Here is a 27215-nt window from a genome sequence, read left to right on the forward strand (position 1 = left end):
GTTCATTTAAGCTTTGAAATTGCAAGGGAGACTGAAACCCTAAGCAGATAACAGTCTTGAGAGAGTTGAGTAGCTGATTTATGTTTTTTGAGATTTGAACCTCTGTTTGTCATGGAACATACTGCGTCTGGAAATATTAGTAGCATTTCGCAAATCGCTGAGTCAACATGACGATCTGTTTTCCTTTGGTAACACATGGAGAATGTTGTTTTAGTAATTTTAGACACGGTAACTGTGCTAAAGACTGTCTCATAGATGTCTTAACGTGGTCTCTGCTCCAGAAAAAGAAAAAAAAATGTCATATGGCAGCAAGACTAGTAATAAAATACTGTCTTCATACAGTATCTTCTTATATTAAATAGACATTGTCTAAAATCCGTATTGTCAAATCCAAAATTTGCAGAAATCCTAAATTGACCAAAAATGTTTTATAGGTGCATCTGTAATGATTAACAAGGACATAACCCTAGCCCACAATATCATACAGCAAATGATACATGCTCTTTCCCTCATATTGAACATTTAAAGTAAAAATTCTATTGCGAGGACAATCAGAGCTACTAAATGCTATAGTTTGTTTAAATGTTGTAAATACATCCACTTGTTTGGTTCATTCTACTTATTTCAAACTTTGTGGAAAGATTTTAACTAGATCTGAAAGCACATTTAGTTATAGTTGTTTTAGAAAAACTGGTAAACAGTTCACACTAATTTATAGGGGTTTGCCTCAAAGCCAGCATTGTGTTTGTGTATTGGTGCTCACAAGCTCTTTGTTGGCAGTGGACATAGACTAGACCCGTTATCTGTTACTGTGCAGATCTATACACAAGTGATTTCAGCTCACAGCCATTGATGCCTGTAAATGGTGTTATAGAGGAGAAGGGGAACTCCAACCAGTTCACACTCTGTGGCATTCTGCGCTTTATTGGTTGCTTCACTAAAGCATTGAGCAAAGGTTAGCAACAAGACTGTATGAAAGGAAAATCTTATCTCTGTATTCTGGATTTCACCACTTCCTGTTATGCTGAAGGGAAGACTTAACACTCAACTGATCCAGTGGAGATTAGCGTGAGCATCTGATTTTGTCATTTTAATTTAAAGAGACAAAATATCAACTGAAAATACAGAAAAATCTAAACATTTACATCACAGTAATATCACAATCCAGCCAAAATTCTGGCTCCAACATATAGAATATTTGTCCATAAGACAATTACAATTATCAATTACACATCCTCCTGATTTCATATTATGTGAAGAGAGCACAACTCCTTCACCACCATTGGAAAGACCAAGGATCTGTCACAGGATACCAAGAACAAGACAGATCTGTACAAGGCTGTAATAGGCTTCGAGAATGTCAGCAAGAACACTGGTGAGAAGGTGAGAACTGTCAGTGTGTTGATTTGGGAAGGGAAAGAAATATATAATGATCATCAATCACCCTCATTATGGAGCGCCGTGGAAGATATTTCCTCACGGAGTGAAAATGACGATGAGAAATTTGAAGGATCAGCCCACAGCTATACAGCAGGAGCTTGTTAAATGATCTGAAGTTATTTAAAAGCACAGACAGCAAAAACACTATTATGAACAATGGGCTAAAATCTGCTCTCTGGAAGACATCTGAAAGATCTGCTGAAGACAACCCCTACAAGCCTGTGATAAGCTTACCAGTAAACATCTGAATGGTTCATAAAATACTTCTGTAGTCTCATGAGATACAAATTGAGCAGTTTGGCATTGACTAGCTTTTTTTTTAGAGAAATGCTGAGTATGACCCAAAAAAAAAGAGAACCACTGGATTTAAAAACCTTACACTTTGGTGTTCCTTTCATGCCAAGTATACATACAAACTTCTCCATACTAAGAGGCAAATTAAATGGGACCATGAACTCCAATATCTCAAAGGAGAAACTTCTTCGCTCAACATTAACATTGAGAAAATGTCACGGATGACTCTTCCATTGTGGCAATAACCCCAAAATACTGTAAAGAATAACTAAATAAGAAACAGAGATGTTTAACTTTTTTATAGTTGGGGAAGGCCATATGTGATACTTTAATGTGAACCAAAGTCTTTTAATCTTTCAAATACTTTTCTCATTTTGACTTGCTCTGTTAAGTACAGTTGACACATGAAAATGCCTTAATGGTGTTACTTATTTTCCAGAAATACCTGGGTTGCTTCACACTAAATTTGGCCCAAGGACTAAAATAACATGACTAGCTATGTGTACTGCAGCATAAATATTCCTGCTTCCACAAACTGCATGGGTCCAGTACCAGCAGGGTAGACACTGGACAGGACACTAGGCCCTCAAAGGGCAACAGAGACCAGCAATCTCACACACCAACACTTAAGGGCAATTTAGAGTAGCAAAGTATCATGTTTTTGGACTGTATGAGGAAAACTAGAGTCCCTAGAGGGTGAGTAGGAAAAAACATGCAAACTATGAATAGAAGAATCTAAACTGGGATTTGAACCCAGAACTGTCTAGCTTAAAGGCAGCAGTGCTTCCAAATGCATATTATTTACAGAAATAATTATAAGGCAGCTGAAAGTAGGAAGTCTAACTCAATACTTAAATCAAAACTTTAACAAATAGAGCCAGGTAAAAAACCTCTACATCCAGATTATCATACAAATTTGTTAAACTGCTTGTTTAAAGCACAAAGTGTAATGCCCCTTTTCCACAGGGTCTCCTTGGCCAGGGTCTGATTGGCTCCGCCCACTTTGTGAGCATTTCAAGTTGTTTTTTTTTTTTGTTTTTTTTAGTACCAGGCTAGCTTTTTTGTCCCTCAGGAGGTAGTATGACTGGAGCTGAGTAAGGCTGTAATGTGCTGTGAACAGACTGCTGTGCACTGATTAGCCTAGTGCGGGCAGAAATGAGAAGGATTTATAAAGCAAATATAATTTTACTATTTACAAACCATAAAGCCACACCTGAAGGAAATAAAAGAAAAGAAAATAGGAAGCTTCAGCTTTCGAGACACAGATGGTCATTAAGAATTTTTTATAGCCTTGGAAGATTTGCATTTAAAATTATTTCTATTCAACCAAGAATGTTGAGATGTTGAGATGCGTTTCCCAGTTTTGAGTCCTCACCATGCAAAGCTCTGTTCTACTGCAGGTAAAGGTTAACACAGAAAAATATCCCTCAGCAACAGCTTCACCAGCTAATGAATGGCTAAGTGACGAAATGATCAGAAACGTAGACGAACAGTGCTAATATACAGATCCTTTCCTTGACCACAGTGCAATTTCTGTCAAAATGGACCATACCTATGTTTACATTGAAAAAAAACTGTTTTAGAATAGAGTCATCTTGTAGTTGTCCCTTTGTGGGAAGATTTGTGTATCAGCAGCACGTTGACAGTCAAATGGAAGCACACAGATAAACATTAAAGATAGGAAATGTAGTATAAATAAAAAAACTGCATGACTAATTCTAAGGTTCATAGTTCAATAAAAGATTTAAACACTTATATTTAACGTTATCTTGCCTGTTGTTTTACAATCCACAGAAACAACACTTTTTAAATAGGTTCTAAATTTGAGCATCTTGTCAACCCTATTACTTACTGTTCTTAAGCTTTTCTAAAGGCCTCTTGATGTTTGGAGATCCATAGCTATTGATTCTGCAGAAAGTTAGTGACCTCTCAGCGCTCTGTGCTAAAACTAACCCCCAAATTGACTTCTTTCTTTTCTCTGATAAACTGTATACTTGAATATCTTGTAGTGCTGTCTACATGTCCTGGTCATTATTTTGACAATTTACTGCCCATATATGGCAACTGTGTGGCACCCCCTCAGGTTTTACAAGTGTACTGCGTTTGAATTTTGAATCAGTATTGGTATTGGCTTAAAAGATATTGTGACATCACCCAGAGACACTGATGTCAGTAGCTCTGTCGCTCTGGGGTATAAAAGTGGTCCATCTCGCACATGCCTCTGTAGAGAGCTGGAATGGTGAGCTATCGATTTTCAGGTTAGTGATTTATCAGCTTGGAATTGTGTTACTTTATTTAGCATTTATTTACCTTGTTCAATCACAGCCCAGACTATGCACCCCCCTCACCCCCCTCATGTTCTATGGTCTGAGGGGGACCTCCTTTAGGTGCAATATAGGTGTGGGCGGAGTAGGGCTCTGGTACAGAGTGTTAGAAGGTCTTTAAGCAGCCACTGACCCCTCTCAGTGGCCTACCACTTTATGGCTCGGTAGCTGTCATTACCAAATTCTTCCAGTTGATTATGATAACACTGACAGATGGTATATTTAGTAGCTAAGAAATTCGTGAAAAGGCTGCTTAGATGACATCTTATCGAGGTACCTAGCTGGACCTTCCAAAATGGATCCATTCTTTCACAAATGTTTGTAGAAGCAGTCTGTACACCTTGCTGCTGGCTTTTACATACATATGCAAAGTGAAATTGACCACCTGGAATTGAGGATTTGAAGGGGTGAGGCAATACTTTTGGCAAAGCCTGATTTTAATGCATTGTTTTATCACTGTGTTTCTGATTGCGATATCTGTTGTTTGTTGAATCCAATGAGGGCATGCTCTTTGACACCTATCAGGTGGAATGGATAAGGTGAAATTCAGAAGTAACAGTGATTTTAAAGCTGAATCATAAACATATAGAAATTTTAACTTTGATTTAAATGTTTTTTTTTCTGGATCTGTGGTGCAAGGATCCAGTCACAACTGATCAGTGTGTATCATCTGATGGATTCATGGCTGTCTTCCCAGCTTCTCTTCCAGTATTTTATGGGAAATTGATTTCACAGTAGTTAACATGATGGGCATCAGCCATCATGTCCTCATCAGGGCTTCATTGTCCAAGCAAATATGTGGCACTTCTGGTGAATTTGCTCTTAATTGGTCAGCCTGGATGTATGAAGGTCATTCTAATGTATGCACCTCATCTACGCCGCCAGTTTTCACCTGACTATTGCAATCTTCTGGCTTGTTGCTCAATTGCTGAGCAACCTTTTAAGGTTATTCAATCTAATTGCCTCAATAGACAAACACAAACATTCTCCATCCAAACATTGGATGCCTATGGGCATGTTTCTATAGATTGTTCAGGGAGGCCAAACATTGTGGTTATTTTTATGCACTAAAATGGTTGATTTTTTTTTTAGTCCATCTACCCTGTCCAAATTTAGCCTATACAAGAACATTTAAAGTCAGGCTTTGTTTACCTATTACATAAATGTTAACGGCATTTTAACCGCATGTAGAAAAAAGTGCATATCATCATAAATGACCTCTTATCTTTCAATTTTTAATCACATTCACACAATGTTTGGGTGGAAAGTAATGCCATAAATAGTTATTTTCTTTTGGGGACAACAGTGATTGATCCACAGGTTACTTTCATGTCATTCAATAGACCCGACAGGAAGTGAAGGCAACAGGAAACGGCACTGTGCATGACAGGAACTGCTGAAAGCCTTGAGGGATGAAACAATGTATGAAATAATAAAAGTTTGCCTAGTAAATAATTTTTCTTTCTAATATTTGTCAGAAGTCAAGTTATTCAAAATTTTCAAATTCATGAAGCACTTCCTTTACCTACGGTGGCCCTGAGGTGCAAAGCATTACAACATTAACGAAAGCACTACAATATTAACAAAAACAATACAACATTAACAAAAACATTACAACATTAACAAAAGCATTACAACTTTAACGAAAACGTTACAACATTAACAAAAGCACTACAACATTAACAAATGGAAGAGCTACGTCCCAGTGGGTGACCTAAGAAATCGCTGATTGGACTAAAGCTTGTTTTTACTTTTGAACCGAAGTTACTCTTGTGTGCTTCGTTTTAATGAGAAACAAAGCAAGCGGGACTACCATAGACCAGGGATTCCCAAAGCGTGAGATGAAAAATTTAATGGTGGTTTGACAGTGTTTTTTCCCCACACCATAAAGACGTGTAAATAAACCTTTCCTTTGCAAATCTTTTTTTTATTTGGGCCAAAAGTTTTATTTACAAGATTAAATTGAGTGACAGTCTCTCTTTCGATCGCGCAGCTCATGGTGCTGTGACTCTGAATCAGAATCAGATATACTTTAATAATCCCAGAGGGAAATTGCTGTTTCAATACCATCACCATAACATAAAAATCACAAACATTTCAGGGGGAGACGGTTCACTGAGGCCATGCTGCCAAGGACACTACTATGTCCACAAAGCGCTGCCCTTGGATCTGTTGAAGGAAGATTAAAACAACATGGGGGAAGTGGAGGGAGAAAAAAAAACAGATGCTTGACAATTTTTGCTCTCACGAATAAAGAACCTCTACCAGCACTGACGTGCATGACGCCCACACCCAGCTGCAGCCTCCGTTGTTGCTGGGGGGGGGGGTTATATTAGAGGTAGATAATTTTATTTCCACAATCTTTGTTATGATGGCTGTGTTGTTGTAACTGCAACCGATTTTTTTTCTTTTTTATATTATTGTAGTTGATAATAAAAGGCACAATATGAATGATCAGATTCACATCCAGGCAATGAAAACACTACAGCTTATCATTATTCAATCCATGTTGGTCTCATTTGTGAATGAGGTGGAGTTTCATCGGTCCAACATTTTCCCCTCAGCTGCAACATTTAAAGCATACACGGGTTCACGCTGCGTCTTTACACATGATCCAGCAGCTGGATTTTACCCTCGTGCGCTGCGTGCGAGGCAATAAACAGTGGGGAAAATACATAAATAAAGATTGTAAAGGGCTCTTTTAGAGGGAAGAGAAGGAATAATGGGTCTCAGCTGAAGCACCTGATGTTACAAATTTCTTGAAATGACCCTTAAAAGTGCGCACCTAAATTACATGCAACGTAATTTTGCTCATCTGAATTCAAGCCAAGGCACCACGGCCACCGAAGCACCACTGGTTCTGTGTCGTTAAAAAGAAAAGAGCATGAAACACAGCTACTGACTCTTCTATTGATTTTAATTGGGACATTTTGGTACGAGTGGAAGGACATTAAACGTAGTGATAAGGCTGGCCGCTGATAAAAGCCCCTGGGTCCGAGGGAAGGGAGGGGAGAGGAGCAGTTAGCGCACATAGTTTAAAAAAAGCAGAATTAAGAAAAATGAAACTTATAAACAAACTAAGTGCCGTTTTAGACTGCCTCTGGTTAGCAGATCTGTTTTTTGATCCAGCGTGCATCCATGACTGGTTCTGAATGAAGGATTTATCTGGGAGCCGCTCTCCCCCCTTGCCTCCTGCTTTGCACTTTCACCACTGGTTAAGACCAAAAAATCATGACTCTGATCGCTCTTCCTGCTGCTCTGTTAACATGAACTGCAGCAGAAATAAGATGTGAAAGAAGCTGAACCAGTTCCGCAGAAGGCAGGTTTAGACTGAGCTCTGGATGGACAGAACTGTGAACGGATCATCCACAGCCCAGATGGGCTTTGTTATTTTTATGCGTGAGAAATGCCATGTGTTGCATGAGAGAGTGTGAAGTTAGTTCATTAAAACGAAGCACACCAGAGTAACTTCGGTTCAAAAGTAAAAGCAAGCTTTAGTCCAATCAGCGATTTCTTAGGTCTCCCACTGGGACGTACCTCTTCCATTTTGTTAATGTTGTAGTGCTTTCCTTAATGTTGCAGTGCTTTTGTTAATATTGTAATGTTTTTGTTAATGTTGTAGTACAATTCAGTACAAAGACAATGCAAAGTGCTTTACATGATTAAAATACAGCAAAATAAAACAGAATAAAAGCAAGTAGGAATAAAATGTAGATAGAAAAAAGAACAAAAAAGTGGTGTTTCAGTTAACTAGAACAGTTGAAGGCAATCCTAAACAAATGTGTTTATAGATATGTTATTAATTAGTCTGTAAACACTTTATAACACATTTGTGTTTATTATACATTGATTAAGAGCAAGCAAGAAACAAAACTGATTAGATCATTAGCTTATGATATATCAATGATAGTGGGAGCTGTATCAGCAATGATTAGCTTAGTGCTTCTAGGTATTGATAACATATACCTACATAACAGCTACTTTCTTAAAATTGGACTAAAGACAACCAAAGATCCACCTTAACAAACTCCTTTGCTTTTCAGCACCTAATCTTCTTAAAAAAGGTTAAACAATGTCAATTGTAGATCCATGAAGTGCTCCATATACCTTAGACAAAAAGGAACTGTAACTCTCATTACTCTTCATTATCTGTTCTCTTTAACAAACCAAAACAATGCAAGTGTCAGTGCGCAGCACTTTTGTTGATATAGCTGTCTGGTTAGTAAAATTATGATTTCTCTGTGTTTTTATTTCATTTTATATTTTTTTACATGTAATTTTATGCTGTGCTCTTTGTGTTACCCAGTTGATGTAATGTGCCTGGTACTGTCATGCCTGGTGCCAAGAAACCTGACTAGACTTGAGCCTGTGCATGCAGCACCCTCCACAATTATAGACACAGCTGGTGAAGACTTGTTAAAAGCCCTTAAATAAATGGTTGTTATGGAGACTTGGTGACCAGATGGCCAAGAAGCCACATTTTGCTCCCATTCTCCAACAGTAAGCTTTTGAGATTTTTACATCCCTTATCATCATAATCCCTTTCTCAACCACTTTCTATCCTACTCAGTAACCTACTCCCCCTTTATGGTCTTTATTTGCCCTCATTCAACTCTGTTCAGTTCAGTTTCACTTAAGTCACAGCAAAGGTACTCAGGATTGCTGGTCATAATGGATCTGCCAGATTCAGTCTCACCAACAGATCAGTTATTTCTCCCCCTCCATTTCAATCTATCTTCCAAAACCATGTTTTTTTTTTTTATCATAATGTGATGGTGGGGTCTTAAGGTGGCCAGGTCATTTGTCTTCTCTTTTGTAATTTTATATTTCAGAATTTGTATTAATGGCAATTAGGGGAATTTAAGTTCTGTAAAAGTGTCGATTTTTTTTTACAAGGAAGATGAATAGTATAGGAAAAGGAATAATTTTAACTGAAATGATAACGGAACGATGTGAAAACTTTATGGGTTAGTGAACTAAAGGTTGTAGAATGAGAATCACCTTTATTTGACCATCTAGTAGTATATAGTCGTCCAGACATGGATAAGTAAAAGCATGGACACCAATTTTAATTTCAGAACACAATATAATACAACTTCAGTATTAGTATCATTTTATTATTGTTCCCATTGGGAAATTTGCCTTGTAGCCAGGTGAAATACATAAAAAATAATTATATAACAGTAGCCATGACAGTGGAGTAAATTCAAGGAAAAACGGCAGTACAAATATCAATTAAAACTATTAGATTAGTAAGACATAACAGTCACACCCTGTCACCTTATAAATTTATCTAAATAATTGCAAGAGTAATAGAATAGGTTTTCCATCTCTTGCTTTAGGCTTTCTGAATCTATTTCCAGATAGTAGAAACTCAGATTTGGATGGATGATCTGGGGGGTGGAAAATGTATTTTGCCTTTTGTGTGACTCTCTTTGAAAATGTTTGCATTAGCACAAGTGATTAGTAATATTTGGTGGTAAAAACAATAGTGAAGTATAGATTTGGGAATGAACATTAAAGCTAGGTCAAATGTTACACTGACACAAGACTTAGTAAATGTGCCACAGGGTTCAAGAGTTCCCATCAACAACAACTTTTGAGTTTGTGGACCATCAAGTCCTGTCGCATTATTGAAGTATATGTGCCAATTTGATCTGCTCCAGGTCTCTTAATGCATGTGTATCAGTATCAAGGGTAAGTCATTTAGTGTTCTGCTAAATCAATAAATGGTTAATTACTGGTGGCATTGTTGCATTTTCTTTCCCTAAATTTAAGAATTAGCTGAAGTGGTCAGATAATGTTTAGGTGAATGAATTAGGTCAGGTGAGTCAATCTTCATTAGTGCTGACTGATAATTAGGAAAGCGTGATATTTCATGATATTTGTCTATATTATTATTGGATCATTGCTGCAATATTTAATGGAACAATAAGTAATACTGACATCTAGTGGTTAAAACCGGAACAACACATACACATTCCCTTTCACGAAGTCCTGCCTTTTACTCAACAGTCCGTTGTTGCTGTAAAACTCCACTGAATTTTCACTTCCACAGGACAGGTATTTGATGTTGTATTTTGCTGTATTTCTCGTCTGCTTCTCTTACTGGCTTCCATATTTGCAGGCTGCTGCTCTTTTGCCAAAATAAAATACAAAATGGTCTTTTGCCAAAATAAAATACAAAATGGTCCCTCCTCTGCCTGAGAGGCAGAGGAGGGACCATAAACAAAAGTGGGGCAAGTGGACTCCATGCTAGGCTAAATGCTAACCCACACAGACCAGCTCTCATTAGATCACTTGCCAACAAACTGCATGAGATTCAGCTGAAGATGGATGTAAGATGGACTGCTGTCTTGCAATCTTCATAGAGATATTGCTGGTTAATAACAACCCCAATACTTCAGCGGAACTTGTGGGCTGCTCTTTTATTTGGGCCGACAGAACTACAGCTGCAGGGAAGATCATAGGTGAAGGTTTGGTACTGGTACATTCATACCTCGTGGTGCACAGCTACAAAAACAATCAGAGCCTTCTGCTCCCCCAATCTGGAGTATCTGGCAGAGACGTGCAGACCATTTAAACTAGTTAGAGAAGTAGTTTTCAACGCTGTTCCTCAGAATCCACTGTCCTACATGCTTTAGAGGTTTCCCTGCCGTCACACACCTGTCTTTAATAAATTGCTTATGAAAAAGCCTCTGCAGCCCTCGATGGCTGCTGCGGAGTTACATCTAAAACATGTAGGACAGTGGGTCCTGAGGACCAGGATAAAAAAAACACTGAGTTAAAGAACTCAGCTTTGTCATTATCATTGCACCATACATACAGCCAAGAGCTAATGCCTAGATTAGCCCTGGAGGAACTCTGGTATTCCATCAGCAACCACATTAATACCAATCTAAACCTCGTGGCACACCGACAAAGACCTCTGTTTAGAAGGAATCACAGAAAAGAACTGATGTAAAGTAAAATCCCCAAAGCTGAAACCCGATATACCAAATTGGTTTCTCATCCTAAGCAAATAATAATGTCCAACAATATCAAAAGATGCGGTCATGCCAAAACTTCACTTGGAAGGACTAGTGAAGTCTTGGTTGACTGAAAGGAAACTGTGTAAGCACATTCTCTAGGCTCTGAATGGTTAAACAACTCAAGCCATTAGGTGCAAGAAACGGGTAAAAGCTTCGCCCTCTAAACAACAGAAACAAGTGGAGGTTTAACTGGTACTGCCTTTTCCTAAATTATTAACAAAATCTAAAATAAAATGCATCTGTTGAACAAAGCAAACTAAACATCATGTTTTGCTGTATATAAACTAATTTTACTTAGATATTATATCAACACTTTAAATTATTAAAGTCTTTATTGTTTATTTTAATCATTGTACTAATGCTTCAGTAAGGTTTCCATATAGATGTTAACAGTGCCTCTGGCTGGAAGCATATTAAAAGAAGTAGCACAAAAATATTAGAGAAGCAAAACTCATGAATGCTATATTCATACAGGGCTCTCCGCCTAATTATTTTAGCAGTTCAATTTTCTGCATTTTAATCCTATTTTCTTGTGTTGTTCCAATGCAGTTAAGCTTTAGACACGGTGCCTTTGATGTTCTGCATGGCCTTACATTTTTTCATGTTTCCCCCAGACCCTCTAATGTTTGATGATGAAGAGAGGCACAGATTGAGCCTAACAATCCATTGCTATGCTTTAAAAGACTGATGCATGAATCAATATATGATTTATAAGGTGGCCGAGTTATGCTTGGTCCCTTGAAAATCACGTAGCGCCACCACCACTCAAAATTCAGGTTGCATCATCAATAGGAATTAGTTAATATTTCAGTGTGTTAAAAGCTCTTGTGAAACAGTGCCTGTTCACAGTAGCATTGTGGCAAATGCTGATTTATGCATTTTACACCTTGGTACACAAGAAGAGAACACTCAAGTATTCAAATGTGGTAACTTTTACACAGAGCAGTAGCTGCCTAAGTAATACCAGGAGATGTTACTATATACAGAGTTCTGGATGTAACGTTAAACATGAAGCAAAAACAATGTTCAGAACAAATTGCACAGCTAGGTAACATTATTATTAAACGAACAACAATGTGTGGCATTTTACTAAAATAGTCTCCCTTTAATGTTACTAGGAATAAAGAAAGTAATCAGGTATTCATAAAGTCCAGCGGGGATATTGAAGGCTATCTTCCACTCATTTACCTCTTTAATGCAGCCAGTGTGGTAAGTATTGCAAATAACATTTTAAAGATGGTAGCTCCTTGCAAGCTCTTAATTGCAGACGACATGAGGGTATGCAGATATCTGTTCTTGATTTGGTTACTGTCACTCAAGCACAGATTATCTATACAAGGTTGAAGAGAACCCTTCTTTTCTCCTCCACAAAGAAAAACCCAGCCCCTGTACCGGAACCCAACTCAATAAAAGTCTGAATTGGTCAGTTCTGTTAGGGTTTGACTTGGGGCCTTGACTGCGTCTGGTCTCCAATGTTAACCTTCTGCTTATGTGTCTCGTCTTTTTTGTGCTTCTCGTGCCGAGGTTTTTGATATCTCAAACGGTATTCTGTATTAAGATAAAGTTTGAAATATGTGTTTTTCCCTCACACCTTTCTTTTTGTGGCCCCTATCTTTCCACAGAGTATTGGCAGCGCCCTGTGGGCACCGTGTAAGTGGTGTCCTTGGCAGCATGGCCTCAGTAAATCGTCTCCCCCCTGAAATGTTTGTGATGTATGTTATGTTATGGCGGTTGTACTGAAACAGTAATTTCCCTCTGGGATTATTAAAGTATTTCTCATTCTGACGATCATTGGTCTCGAATGGGATTTGTAGCTATTGGAGTGGCTCAGCAGGAACCCTCTTCTTTCTGGCTTTTAATGGACAATTACAGATGAGATGTACCTCACCTCTGCTGTAAAAACATAGATGGTTCTGAAAGTGTTTGGGGTACCGGACGTTGCTGCGTCTTTACGCATGATCCAGCTGCTGATGTTTTCCCTATTTTCAGCTCCACGCACTTCTAGCCTGTTACAGTTTTTAATCTTTGTAATCACCTTTCACAGCGACAGGTTTCACATCTCAGTCTCCGCGCTGACTAGACAAATCTCCTCTATGGCGCAGGGCGCTCTAGTGTGTAATTAAGCGACTTGCCGAAGGCATTTTGTTTGTGGTTGGAGCGGACAGAATAATGACTTTCTGCTTTGCTTTTAGCCCACTAATAGTCTTAAATGGGGAATCCTTAAGGAAATATAGCACTTTTTATGCATTGCAACCCCAGAATTCATGAGTATAGGCGTAGCTTTTCAAGCTCTGTGTCTCACTGGTTCCTAAGTGACGGTAGAAAAAACACTTTTATAGCTGCCGATAAAAGCCCCTGGCTCCGAGGGAAGGGAGACTGCACTTGACCGCAGTGGAGGGAGGGGAGAGGAGCAGTAAGAGCGTTGAGGAACCGAAACACAGCGCATGTAGTTAAAAAATGCAGAATTAATAAGAACGAAACTTAGAAACGGAATAATTGGCTTTTTAGACTGTATCTGTTTAGCAAAATTGTTTTCTGATCCAGCGTGCAGCCATGACTGGTTCTGAATGAAGGCTTCATCTGGCATATAAAAGTCCATTGGTTAAATCTTTACATTGTAGTCTTCATTATTTCATAAAACCGTGTCACAAGAACCTTTGAAGTTCTGGTATAGTCACAGATCAGGAACAGACGTTTTGAGGGAGTATTAAAGAGAAAGTTACTAATATGAGGAAAAAAAGTCCTAGGACAATAAAGTAAAAAAAAAGACAAGAGTGGTAATATTATGAGAAAAACGTCATATTATGAGAATTAAGGGGGGACATTTCCGGAATAGTCACAGTTTGCAGAATTATTTCAGTCCTGGAGTAATAGGGCCAGGTTAGATTATTTAAATTATTTTTATTCTTTACGAGTATAAAGTCAGGAGAATGAAGACAAAGGGATACGAAAATAAACTTGTAATTTTACAAAAATAAAAATATTACGGATATAAATTATGTTCTGAGATTAAACTCCCTTTGATACTGTTTAAGTGACTCAGACTAACTGCTTATACCCTTATTAGATACATAAAACATGACGTATAATGATTGGACAATTCTGACACTCGTGATCCCCCACATGAATAAAGGTGAAGAAAGAACTCCTTATGCTCAATCTACAGTGTATCTCAGAAAAGAGTACTTTCCATGGGATCAGGAAATTGATGCCCAAAAGGTTCTCTTTAGCACAATATGGGAAAAGAGCTACTACAAGCAATGTTTTCTATGACAAAGGGTGATGGTTTCTACGTGCAAATAGATGCGGGAACAAGCGTTTTCCTTCCTTAGTTTTGTTAGTTCTTGGATGATTTCAATTAGCATATCATATGAAAACTGATCTTCTTTTCAGTAAAATAAGTCCAGGTTGGAATAAACATGTGTCAGGATACCATGCAGAAGCTAAACAAGCATATAAGATGTGGGTACAAGCAGGTAGACCAAGAGATGGAACTCTCCTAGAATATAAAAAATTCACCAGTGCGAAGTTTAAATATGCCATTCGATACATTTTCAAATGTGAGGAGAACATGAGAGCAGAGTCTATGGCTGAAAACTTGCTTAGTAATGATGTTATTGGCTTTTGGAATGACGTCAGAGCCTTAAATAGGTCTGCTGCACTACTCCCCAGTACCATAGAGGACATTTCTGGGGCTCATAATATAGTAGATTTATGGAGACAGCACTATTCTGCCTTATTTAACTGTGTGAAAAGCGAACCCTATGGCTTGGTAAACATTGCTAAGAGTGATGCGGTTATAATAACCCCTAGTGAAGTCCAGCAGGCTATAGCGTACTTGTCTGAGAATAAGGCGACAGGTTCTGATAGCATTACAGCAGAACATCTGAAATATTCTAGCCAAAAAGTGGCTGTGCTGCTAGCAATGTGTTTCTCTGGGTTTATGACCCATGGGCAGTTGCCTGATTCCCTATTATCTGCTACCCTTGTGCCGGCAATTAAGGACAAAACGAGTAAGGTTGGTAGCCTTAATAACTACAGACCAATAGCTTTACCTAGTGTCATATCTAAAGTATTAGAAAAAATCTTGCTTGATCGGCTCAATCAGTTTATTAGTACAACAGATAATCATTTTTTGCTTTCAAAGCCAAGTTGGGTACTGATTTCTGTATTTATGGCCTGAAAGAGGCAGCAAGAGCATATTTAAGAAAAAAATCATCTATGTTAATTGGGTTCATTGATGCCTCTAAGGCCTTTGATCGTGTCAATCACTACAAGTTATTTGACAAATTAAAACAGCGAGGGGTTCCAGATATTTCCATACGAATTTTAGTTTACTGGTATTCTAACCAGAAAATGCATGTAAAATGGGGCAATAACATCTGTGCTTCCATTGGAGTGAGTAATGGTGTGCGTCAGGGTGGGCTTCTTTCACCTGCCTTGTACATGGATGACTTGTCAAAAGATATGAACCTCTGTAAAACAGGATGTATGATTGGCGATACTTTGGTCAATCACTTTATGTATGCTGATGATCTGGCTGTCCTCTCGCCCAGCAGTGCTGGTTTTCAGCAGCTACTGAATATCTGCTCTGATTATGGGTTGAGATTTGATGTGCAGTAGAATGCTAAGAAAACTGTTGTACTAGTTTGTAGGACTAAAGCAGACAACTTTGTTTCCCTGATTTTTTTTGTCAGGGCAAAAGTTAAATGTTTGTTCCAAAACTAAATATCTGGGTCATTACATCACAGACCAGCTATGTGATGACGATGAAATTTACTGACAGTGTCGTGTGTTATACGCCCAGGCAAATATTCTGTTGGAGGAAATTTTATATGTGCACTGATCAGGTAAAAATAAGCCTGCTTAAAGCTTACTGTACATCCTTGTATAGAGCTCCCTTGTGTAATTTTAAAAAAGCTAGCATGCAGAAGCTTAAGGTTGCTTATAATGACTCTTTGAGAACTCTGCTTAAGAAACCCAGGTTCAGAAGTGCAAGTGTGATGTTTTGTAACGCACATGTCAGAACATTACAGGCACTTGTGAAAAATCTGATATACAGGTTTATGTGTCGTTTGGGCAGCTCATTGAATAGTCTTAGTGTAATGTTTTCACATCCCTCTCTCAGTGCGCTAAGATTCCAGTCGGCTCTGTGGAAACAAATCTTTAATAAGATTTGTTTTTTATGTTTATTTTTATTCCATTTGTTTTTCATTTTAAATTTTTCTTGTTTTTTATGTTTTTTTATCTCTTTGTGGACCACGAGTCTGTTGAATAAAGCAATCAATCAATCAATCAATCAATCAATCAATCAATACAGACAGCGGAATATTCAGAACCATGTTGGCCTTACCTTTTCATGCATGGTGTCAGAAAATGGAGGAAATAGGGACCCGTATTTCCAACCTCTTTTGTAGCTCACGTTAAGTCGATATTGTCTCTGTGAAAAAAAAATACTGAAATATCAAGACAAGCCTCTAGAACCAACCCTCTTCTAAGACCCTGCCCTCACCTTTATCCTATAGAAAGAGTGCCTTCTTCTGTGGTATTCCTAATTTACCAATATGAACACCTTTAGAGTGTTACCCATTACAGGCAAGATAGCTCATAACCTCTCCACAAAATCTCAATTTCAGAAATTCAAAATATTCCCTCTCAGGTCATGAGTGAAACATACAACAATGGGTTAAAAAACATAATTCATGAGAGACAGGCAGAGGGTAGCTATAAATCTACAAGGTACAATGCTTTAGAAATTAGCTTGGTCCAGGGAGGAGCAATATCTCTCCATTGCTGCCATAGCAGGCATCAGGCTGAGGCCCTACACATCTCAACACAAGTATGGCAATCCTGCTCTAGTGTATGGCCCATATTAGTGCCTAGGTCGTTCTTTCAGAAAAGTCAGAACTTGTATGGACCAGATTCAAATCTACACAGGTAGATAGTTAAAGAAAGTTTATTGAAACAATTTAGTGGACAAAGCTAGGGTCATACACGGATGAGGCAGAGAGGCGCACTTACTTGGAGACAGTGGTTCAGGATCTAAGAGACTTTGGGGGAAACTTGGTCCAACAACAGTTAGGCAAAGATTGCACTTGATGAAATAGAAAGAGTGTCATACTCTTTACTCGTTAACTAAGAAACTGTTGGAACACTGGCAATATGATTTGGTGATGGAGAGGAGACTGAGGAGGGAATAATTAACGGAACAAGTGACATTATGAGATGATCGAGCTCAGCTGAGTTATATACTTAGCAGATCACACAGGATAACAAAATGAACATAAATAAATAACAAGGACATTCTGAAAACACAAACAAAAATGAAAATCAAAACGCTGACACTAGAGATGGGGTCAATTTATTTTTTCATTTGCTTTTTTATGACAAACAAATCCTTTAGGTAACTGAAAGTTGTTTTCTATGAGCTTCACAAAAGCATTAAATTCCCTATAAATAATTTTTCTATTGCTCGCTGAAGTTGATAACATTAAGGGTATAGTGAATTAATTTTCTGGAAATGTAGGTAAGAAAGGCCCAGCTCCCTCTTTGAATAACATGCGCAAGACCATCCTATCTGCTCTTCCGCTCCTCAGAGGGATCGCAGAAAAGAATCTCCCAAATCCACTCTGGTCTTATTGTTTTTCTTCTGAGGACTTTATTTTCATAAACCTGTAAGGCAATTTGCATCTTGCAACTCTCAGCCTTTTGTAATATTCTGGTTTCTGTCTTGGTTTCTGTTTATTATTTGATCAGTTAGTTCACTCCTCTGCCTCAGGTTTTAATCCTGGTCTAGGTCTTGTTTTGGATTCTTTCATAGCTTCTGCACGGTTATAGTTTATTTAGTCATGGTTCCTGTATTTGCATTAGCTTCTGGGTTTTATTATGTGCTTGTGTTTTGCTCTGCTCTAGCCTTTGTTTTCTTTCTAGGGTTTAGTTTGTATGATTACTTTGGTTTTGTATTTCAATTCTGTCCCGTTTTCACTTATCCTGTCAATCTTTCAGCAACATCATCCCTTGATTGTTCTCACCTGTTTTGGTTAATTATTCCCCCTGCTCACCTGTCCGCCCGTCTATTTAAACCTGCCTCAGTTTTCTGTTTGTTGCCGGAACTTCACACATTACACATTACTCACATGTTTCACGTCTCATGTCCCCATGCTTTTGTCTCAGTCCTCGTTTATTCCGGTAAAAGCTCTCCAGCATCCTGTTTTCTACCTGTCTGTCCAATTACCAAGTCTGACCTGTTTGCCTTATTTTTGAGTCTACCCAGTTCCTGTTGGTTTTTTGGTTCTCTGCTGGATGTCTGCTCTATACTCCGCCTGGACTGTTTTTGTTCTGCCTGCCCTATCCACCCTCATCATCATCATCATCATCATCTCCAATAAATCCTGTTTAAGCTTACCTGAAGTGTCTGGCTGAATACTGGGTTCACATCCTCCTAAAATCATTACACCTTTTCATAGTATACGGTGAGAGAACTGGAGCTACAATGAACGGCTGAAACCAAAGCTCACTAGATACATAAATACTAGAAGTGTGCATGCACAGCAAGAGGAAACTAGTAAGGAACAAGCACACATATTGGCGTTACGTGAGCACGTCACAAAGATTGGGCTGTAAGACAACCAATAGATAAGATAATGTCCATGGAACTCTAAGCCGAAAGAAGTTCCTCCACTATACCTTTAATCATATGATTAGACAACTTTTTAAGGTTAAATAACATGTTTGCTTTGGAGTACATGGAATTAAAAACAATGTTTAAATTATCAAATGGCTAATAAAATTTTATTTTGAAAACAAAATAAATTGTATAGCTTTAGGCAATAAATTGGAGGCAGAGCATTGTGGGTCATGTATGTCTGTTGTGGCAAATAAGTCGCCTTGTTTGCTGAAGCATGAAATGTAACAAAGTTGGTGAAGTTTAACTTCAAATACTTCAGAAAGTTAGAATGCATATTGTTACTTTAAGGTTAATATTTACTGTCACAAATCAGCGCTACAGCTAAACAATTGCAGGAAGTTAATTTTGCTGCTAAGTCGTAAGCCATCAATGGAATTTGTTCATTCCTGCTTGTTCCAGACCTTCAAACAAAAGTTTGAGAACCCCTGTTCTAAATAATTAAGTGTAGGTTCTCCAGATGTGTTGACGTTGTTTTCCTTTTTTGTAATAAATAATAACAGAGCGTAACATTCAATGGTTGTATTTGTGATTTTTATATCAGATCTTCCTTAGGACAGAAGGCAGATTTTTTATTTATTTTTTAACCTTTGATTTCTTCCTAATAAATGACATCAAGCTCTGCAGTATGCTTTCTCTTACTTACTACATATGTATCCGATAATTTCACCTATATGAGATGCTGTTGTTTGCACAATAACATATTCAGTGAAGGAAGGAAAACATGAACATCTCTATTGTTGTTTTTTAACAGAGGGAGAGACTGCGAAACATTGAGAGGATCTGCAACTTGCTAAGGAAGGTAAGCAGTAAAGCATGTTTCTTGTAGTCGCCATCATTAGAAAGCTTGATGAAATACTGTGATTCAATGATAAACTGAACATGTTCAGTATCAAATGGCTTCCTGTATATGTGAGTCATATTTTCCAAATAGTAGACATTACCAGTACCATCCTTTAGGCACAATTTGCTCTTGTTTAGCTTGCTGAGCAGGTCTTCCTTGATTTTCTGAACACAGCCTTGACTTGCATAGAGTTTCCTCCTTTGTCATTCTGCCACATGTTGGCCTGGCATCAAAAGGGAGATGGAGACTGAGAGTTTCTCTTCTCTGCAGAGCTCTTCTGTTTGTTTCTGTGTGTGTGTTTGCCTTGAGGACCCAGCATGAGGATCCTCCCAGCTTCAGCGTGACATCTGTTTCTCCCTCCACCTCTCTGAAATTCACACACAGTGCCTGAATCTGGGAATCCAACTGTGTGTGTGTTTACGTGCCTGCATAATGCTTTGGGTTTATTGGCTGAGCGGCTGATGTTGGTTATCAGTGTTGTCAACTGGAGGCCTCAAGCCATTCACTGGGCCCTGGGGAGAGAGCTTTCTCTACAGTGTTTTCTGCAGCAACCAATACACAAACAGATACTCGCATATGCATCCAGAGACACTGTCCTTGCAGCTGTAACCTTCTGAGATCATTTTAGGTGACAGTAGATGCTCTCCCTGCAGTGAAATATAAAGGAAAATACCAACAAGATAACATTTAAGTATTAAGTCCATTGCAGTTTATTTGGTGTGGGGAAAAACGGAGAATCAGAGAGGATCATATTTCCAGCAAAGATAGTATCAAATCCAGAACCAACACAAAGTTTTGGGTTTAACAGTTTACATAGCCAGCAGTACCCAATTCAGTTCAATTCCATTTTATTTATATAGTGCCAATTCACAACACATGTCATCTTAATGCACTTTACAAAGTCAAATCCAATCAAATCACACAGATTGGTCAGAAAACCCAGCAGATTGCATCGAGTCTTGACAAGCAGCATTCACTCCTGGAGAAGCGTAGAGTGGAAAGTCGTCTGCATTGTTGATGGTTTTGCAGCAATCCCTCATACTGAGAATGCATGAAGCTACAGTGGAGAGGAAAACTCCCCTTTAAAAGGGAGGAAAACCTCCAGCAGAACCAGGCTCAGTGTGAACGGTCATCTGCCTCGACCGACTGGGGGATAGAGAAAACAGAGCAGAGATACAAAAAGCACAGAAGCACACATTGATCTAAGAATCCTTTCTATGTTATATGGTGATAGCGGATGATCTGTCTCCCCTGGATGATATTACAGCTAACAGAACCCCAGACCGGGTATACCTACTATGAAGAGAAAAAAGACAGAGAAAAAAAGTTTAAATAACAACAAACAATGAAAATTGGAGAACAGTAGGAGAACTTAGCAGAGTGAGAAAAATAGACCCTGATGTCTTCCAGTAGCCTAAGCCTATAGCAGCATAACTATAGAGGTAGCTCAGAGTAACATGAGCCACTCTAACTATAAGCTTTGTCAAAAATGAACGTTTCAAGCCTAGTCTTAAAAGTAGACGGGGTGTCTGCCTCACAGACCAAAAGTGGCAGTTGATTCCACAGGACAGGAGCCTGATAACTATAAGATCTGCCTCCCATTCTACTTTTAGATATTGTAGGAACCACCAGCAGACCTGCAGTCTGAGAGCGAAGTGCTCTGTTAGGAACATACGCAGGGGCGGTTCTAGACCAAATTTACCAGGGGGGCCGAGGTGGGGCCAGTGTTTTTTCACAGGGGGACAGAACAAAAAAGTGAAAAAATAAAATAGCAATATTTAACTGTGTAATAATATTAAGTGAGCCACTTGTGGTTTTGGAACTGCAGGTTTCAGACACCTGATCTAGCAGTTGAAAATTTTGCCCCCAGCTCAATACGGCTAAAGCTAAACGTGAAACATCTTAATTTCTAAATCCTTCTTAGAGTAAAACTGTATAGGTAAAAAATAAAATTGGTCAAAGTGACCAATCAATTATGGTTTCTTTGCCATTGCAAATAATCATTAGAAGTTTATTTAATGTTAAGTCTTTAGTACAGGGGCCATAACAGGGGCCAGTACTATTTCTACAGGGGCATGGGCCCCTGTTGGCCCCTGTCTAGAACCGCCCCTGAACATACGGGGTAATCAGAGCTCTGATATATGATGGAGCTCTCCTTCTCACGTACAGTAGTGTTTCAGAAGGAGAATTTTTAATTATATTCTTGATTTAACAGGTATCCAATGAAGGGAAGCTAAAGTAGGAGAAATATGATCCCTCTTCTTTCAAAGTTTCAAAAACTATTTATCAACACCGCGTTGTACCTTGGTGAAGTTTTTTTTTTTTGGCCACTCCAGCTCGGAGTATATATATATATATATATATATATATATATATATATATATATATATATATATATATATATATATATATATATATATATATATATATATATATACAGTAAATGAATGTACAGCCATTGACCTGCTTAAAGTAATTCTTGTATTTTGGAGACAAGTTGTTTGTGTTTAGTCTGTACATGTGTACTTGGTTAATAATGGCCTTTGGCAATCATTAATAGTTATTCATAAACAAACCAAACTTATTGCTGCACAACAGCAACTCTGGTGGAGCTGCCGGTTGAAACCTGTTAAAAGGACTGCAAAAAATGAGCACTCAAATCTAGCATTTTGCAAACATGTGGGAGAAGGTGCTGTGGTGAGATGAGTGAGATTTTGCATTTGGAAAAAGTCATGGGTTTCTTTCTATGCCTGATTTCTAAATCTGAAATGGCGGTCTTTTCTACAAAAGACAATGATAGATGCAGTAATGATTGGTTTATTTGCTATGGATATTTTTGCTAAATTGGCCACACATGCAGAACTGCACATACGTTGTTAGGGAACACGTTGCAACTGCCTTTAAATATGCATAATGTAGGGTTTAGTGTCCTTAGTCTGAGCACACGGTACAACAATTAGCATGACTTTATTTCAAACTCAATGGAATAGTCTGAAGACTTTCTTCACTGCGTCATTGTTTTTCAAAGTCTATTGATAAAGTAGCCTAATGGAACTAGCAAGATGTGCCTCAAAATAAGATTTAAAGCAAGCTTGTGTTGACTGACAGGATATGAATGCTCATAGTGTTTAATGGTTTATCATGGGATAGCAGAAGTATAATTTACTTAATATAGACTTGCAGAACTAAAATAGAAGCAGCAGGGCAAGTGGGGCCAAAACACAATAACGTCTAGCTCATCGTGCCTTACATGTGGTCATCTTAGCTACTTAGCTCTGCTTACTTCAAAGCTGTATTTTTACAGTGCTGCACACTCAGCATGTGAGGTAAAGGCTTGGGCTGCCTCTTGAAAAATCTGCTGAATTTTGGAGGTGTTTTTTCATCCTTTTTCTGGATCTTCACTGTCATTCAATTCGCTCTATCTGGCACAGTCACATCAGAGAGGTCCTCATTCAGTAAGTTAAAAGCTTTGGCTGTGCCTCTTTTTGTTGGCATACCTGTTTCATACTTTTCAGCAGAGACACAGGCCCAGAGGCATATGGACTTGCCATGTGTGTTCTCAGTGGACTGCGTTGGGAAAGCTCCACTATGAATGCCAGTGATAATAGCTTGAGGGGATATACTTCTGTCTTTATGTACTGTTTCTTCTGTGTGTCTGTGTTCATTAGATGCACTGTCCTGTGGCCTGAAGCAATGAGCTAGTGGGTTGTCACAGCAACTGAGCGAACTCCAGTCTACTCATTAACTCCTTCTTCCTTCCTTTATTTTTGGATCCATCCCACTCCTCCCTTTGCCATACGTATACCCTGTATTCCCCCTTCCTGTCCTCACCATCTATCATGTATAGCACAGAGTTGTTGCAGAATGTCTCAATCACCACCTTAATGCCTGCAAAACATAACTTTGACTGGCATGGCTAATTATTAGGTGACTATCAGTGTCTTGGGAAAAAAAATTCTTGCATCTATTTACAGAACAGTGTCTCTAAATTGTCACAGAATAAGAATGAGCTTTGGAGGTGCTTAATACTTGGGTATGTATGTGCTATATTCTATAAAATCCTTCTTTCCAAGCTGTGTCTAGCAACCCTTTATTTTTACTCAAGTGGTTCTATATTGTAATTATACATTGTTCAGTTTACTTGTGATGGTAATGACAGTGTGGTCTAGTCATCTATTATCACGAATGGGATGCAGCAAGGACCTGTTCTCAGTCAAAAACATTGACTTCCTATTCTCCTGTACTCAGGAGAACAGGAAGAACCTGCAGCAGGTGAAGTCAGCTGAACGCATTCTTGGATCACAGTTGCATTCACCGACAACCTTTTACACCTGGAAACTCCAAAGGAAAGCCAACACCATTGCCACAGATGTGGTAAATAAATAATAAGGAAAGTAATTGTTATTATTTTCATTGAAGAATCTGGTAAGAGTTGTTCTTGGAAGAAGGAAGCATTAATAAGTCCATCTACTGGCCCCAAATGCAGAAATGCCACAGTTAGAGTGGCTGCTGATAGGACAGATGGCAAAAAACAGCTAATTACTCTTTTCACTCGCAATTATGGACTAGGAATGTGCACTGTTTACTTCACTTACTGCATGTCATTAAAGTTTTTTTTGTTTTAGGAGTGGCAGGGACATTTATCTGTGTTCTAAATATTAGAGTGGAAATTCTATTCCCCACACATTGTTGAATGCATGCGGCTACAGATCATTCGTAATAAAAATAGGTATTTATGTAATACACTGATAAATATAAAATGTCTACAATGGTTTATGTTTTGCATATAAAGCAAACCAAACAGGAGTAATATTACCAGTGTTAAAGCTCTTTCAGTTGTTCTCTGCATGCTAACGTGGGAATACTCGACCATGTCCTTCAGCTTTTTTTCTGCTCTAGCTTACCTTCAGTTCCACATCCTTCAACAACGCATGAATATGCCTGTTTTCAGGACTTCTTTATTTCCCCCCAAAAAAATCAACACGTGTAGCAAATGTAATTTAGTCCTTTTATTTTATCTGATATCAAATGGTATGAATTGAATGAGCTGAATGGTGGTACTGATCTACATTTTAAAGAAGTTTTTAATGACTTGGAGGAAAATATGAGTCTGCAGATGTTTTGACTGATGACCCAGGAGTAATAATTTTCTATGGAAGACATAATTATTGTATATTTCCCTTTTTAGTTTTTATGTGAATTTTGTTACACAAGGCCTTTTATTACACAAAGCACGGACTTGAGGTAAAAAAATCTGAGGGAGGAATTAGAAAGCCAAAAACATCACATTAGAAAGGATAGAAGGAGAACTTAACACAGAAAACAATTATCCAGCCCTACGGAAGAAAACTTTAACTATGGAAAAGAAATTGGGTCCATTTTTACTAAAGCTCAGATCAAGGCCACTGGTATAAAGAATAATTGAGGCATTAGATGGAGCAAATGCACATAAAACAGACCATCCATTTTTCATTTTGCTTAACAGGCTACATGCTTCTTCAGGACATGAGTCTTCCATACCATGACATCAGAAACCAGCAAAGAAGAATGCAACACATTAAGCTGGAACAAGGTTTCTTTACTCTGGATGAAATGGTAATCACACTAAGCATGGAGCTGCACTCAGAACCCGGGAAGCTTTTTAGAACTGATATTACCTAGGCATAGAGGAGAGCAGCAACACATACCAAATGTGTCGGCAGGAAGAACAACAAGATGGAAGAAAGTAGTGGCTCAACATTTCGGGGGCAATTCCATTAATTGGGCAAATTAAAAGCTGATCATCCTAGAAATAATTGAAAGAGCTGCTTCCATAGTCCTTTTTGTGGTAAACATCATCACTGACATGAGCAGTCCAAATCTAGCTATGTGGTGGGCTTTTGGACAACAAAATATGTATCCAACACCCAGCAAGACCAAATAAATTGCTGGAAAAATGTTCCAGCAATTTATGGCATCTCATGTGATGGCATCTGAAGTGCCATCACATGAGGCCTTCAGCATGGTCCCAAAAACTGAAAAGCTTTTCCCAACAAGGTCCGGTGCATCCTTCAGTGAGCTCTTAAATAACACATACTCTAGAGCAGGGTTTCCCAAACCTTTTTAGCCACGCACCCCCTTCTGTGTCCCAACCGGGTTGACGTACCCCCAATCTTCCAAAAAAAAAGAAATAAAAAGTTGCAGTTACAACAACACAACCATCATAATAAGAGCTGTGGAAATAAAATTAGAACATGATTTGAATGAAATTGCAATAAAGTTGGTGGCTCAGAGTGGAGCGAGAGAAAGATTGGTCAAACCTCCACAACCTGAAACGTCTCAGAAGCAGAGACCCTCCAGGTGGATTCACCGACCAAACTCTAATGATCTATCTGTGTGTGTTCTCACTTTGTTTATTTCCTGTACCAGCTTCTAAATCTGACTCACAATTTACACCGCAAAATACAAACATGAAGAAGTTTAATTTGATTAGTATCGGATGACGAGCGAGCGAGAGACAGAGAGAGAGATAGAACACTTTGGAGCGATCCATTAAGCTGTTATTAATCAGAGAAATAAAAAGATATTTCCTGAATGTGTCACAGCGGTCACCTTCAGCAGGTAAACACGTCCACGGCGACGCACCTCAGCTCCCAGCAGCCCCTGTTGCTGTTTGCCTGTTCTGGTCTGAATACGCGCTAAAACTGCATCTTTAAAATGAACTGCACCTGTCTGAATCACAGTACAAAGTACTACAGCTCTGTGCATGAACATAGTCCAGAAATCGCGTCTAGCACCAATTTTCCCACCAGCAGCAGCAGCAATGTGTTCATGACATGCATGTAGCTGGTTCAGAGTCACTGCAGCATGTTCAGCACTGCGCGATCGATAGAGAGACCAAGTCACTCAAGTTAATCTTGTAAATAAAACTTTCGGCCCGAATTAAATGTTTCCTCTACTGACGTAAACGACGTAAAGTCTACATTTTCTGATTCCCGCTCGTTTTCTTCTCCCAGATCCGTTGCAATTCTTTCCTTTGTTGCCTCCAATTCCTCTTTCTTGGTTCCTCTCCTCCATCACTAATTTTGACTTTAGACGTCTCACCTGCCTGACAGTTTCACCGATTTCAGCCAATTGAACATATTTGCCAGAATGAATGAGAGGCAACAAGCTAGGTGTGCATATATAGCACAATGCGTAGAAGAAGAAAGCTTCTATATTTAATCTTAAAATGAAGCGTAGACAACTTCTTCTAAATAAATATTTTTTTGTGTAAATACATTATTATTTATTAAATTTACAGTTTTGTTTAAAATTTTTACAAAGGAAATGTTTATTTATACGTACTTAAGGTGTGTGGAAAAAAACACTGTCAGACCTCCATTATATTTTACACCTTGTGCACCCCTAGGGGTGGGCGCACCACACTTCTAACAAGTCTGTTAGAACGCATGCTCCCTTCATGTCAGGATGTGCAAAGAAACATAACCAGCTTTATAAAAAATACTAACATAATATAAAACAAAGGCATGTACAGTCCTACAGTAAATACCAACTTTGTGGAGGTTATATTGTTAAAGTGCCATCATTCAAACATCTTGATTCAGCTCTTATTTTGG

At 38.5% G+C, this 27215-nt stretch overlaps 1 protein-coding gene across 3 annotated transcripts in view; it reads left to right on the plus strand.

Moving 5' to 3' along the window:
* Positions 1-27215, plus strand: part of cnih3 (cornichon family AMPA receptor auxiliary protein 3) — a 122543-nt gene that overhangs the window by 33110 nt on the left and 62218 nt on the right. For all 3 annotated transcript variants that reach the window (XR_004928340.1, XM_036128965.1, XM_036128966.1), the window contains exon 3: positions 19528-19575. Coding sequence is in view for 2 of the 3 variants with exons in the window: in XM_036128965.1 (XP_035984858.1) it covers positions 19528-19575 (48 nt within the window). In the remaining variant the exon portion in view is untranslated. The remainder of the gene's footprint in view (positions 1-19527; positions 19576-27215) is intronic.

This window comes from Fundulus heteroclitus, unplaced genomic scaffold (genome assembly GCF_011125445.2).
Source record: "Fundulus heteroclitus isolate FHET01 unplaced genomic scaffold, MU-UCD_Fhet_4.1 scaffold_127, whole genome shotgun sequence".
NCBI lineage: Eukaryota > Metazoa > Chordata > Actinopteri > Cyprinodontiformes > Fundulidae > Fundulus > Fundulus heteroclitus.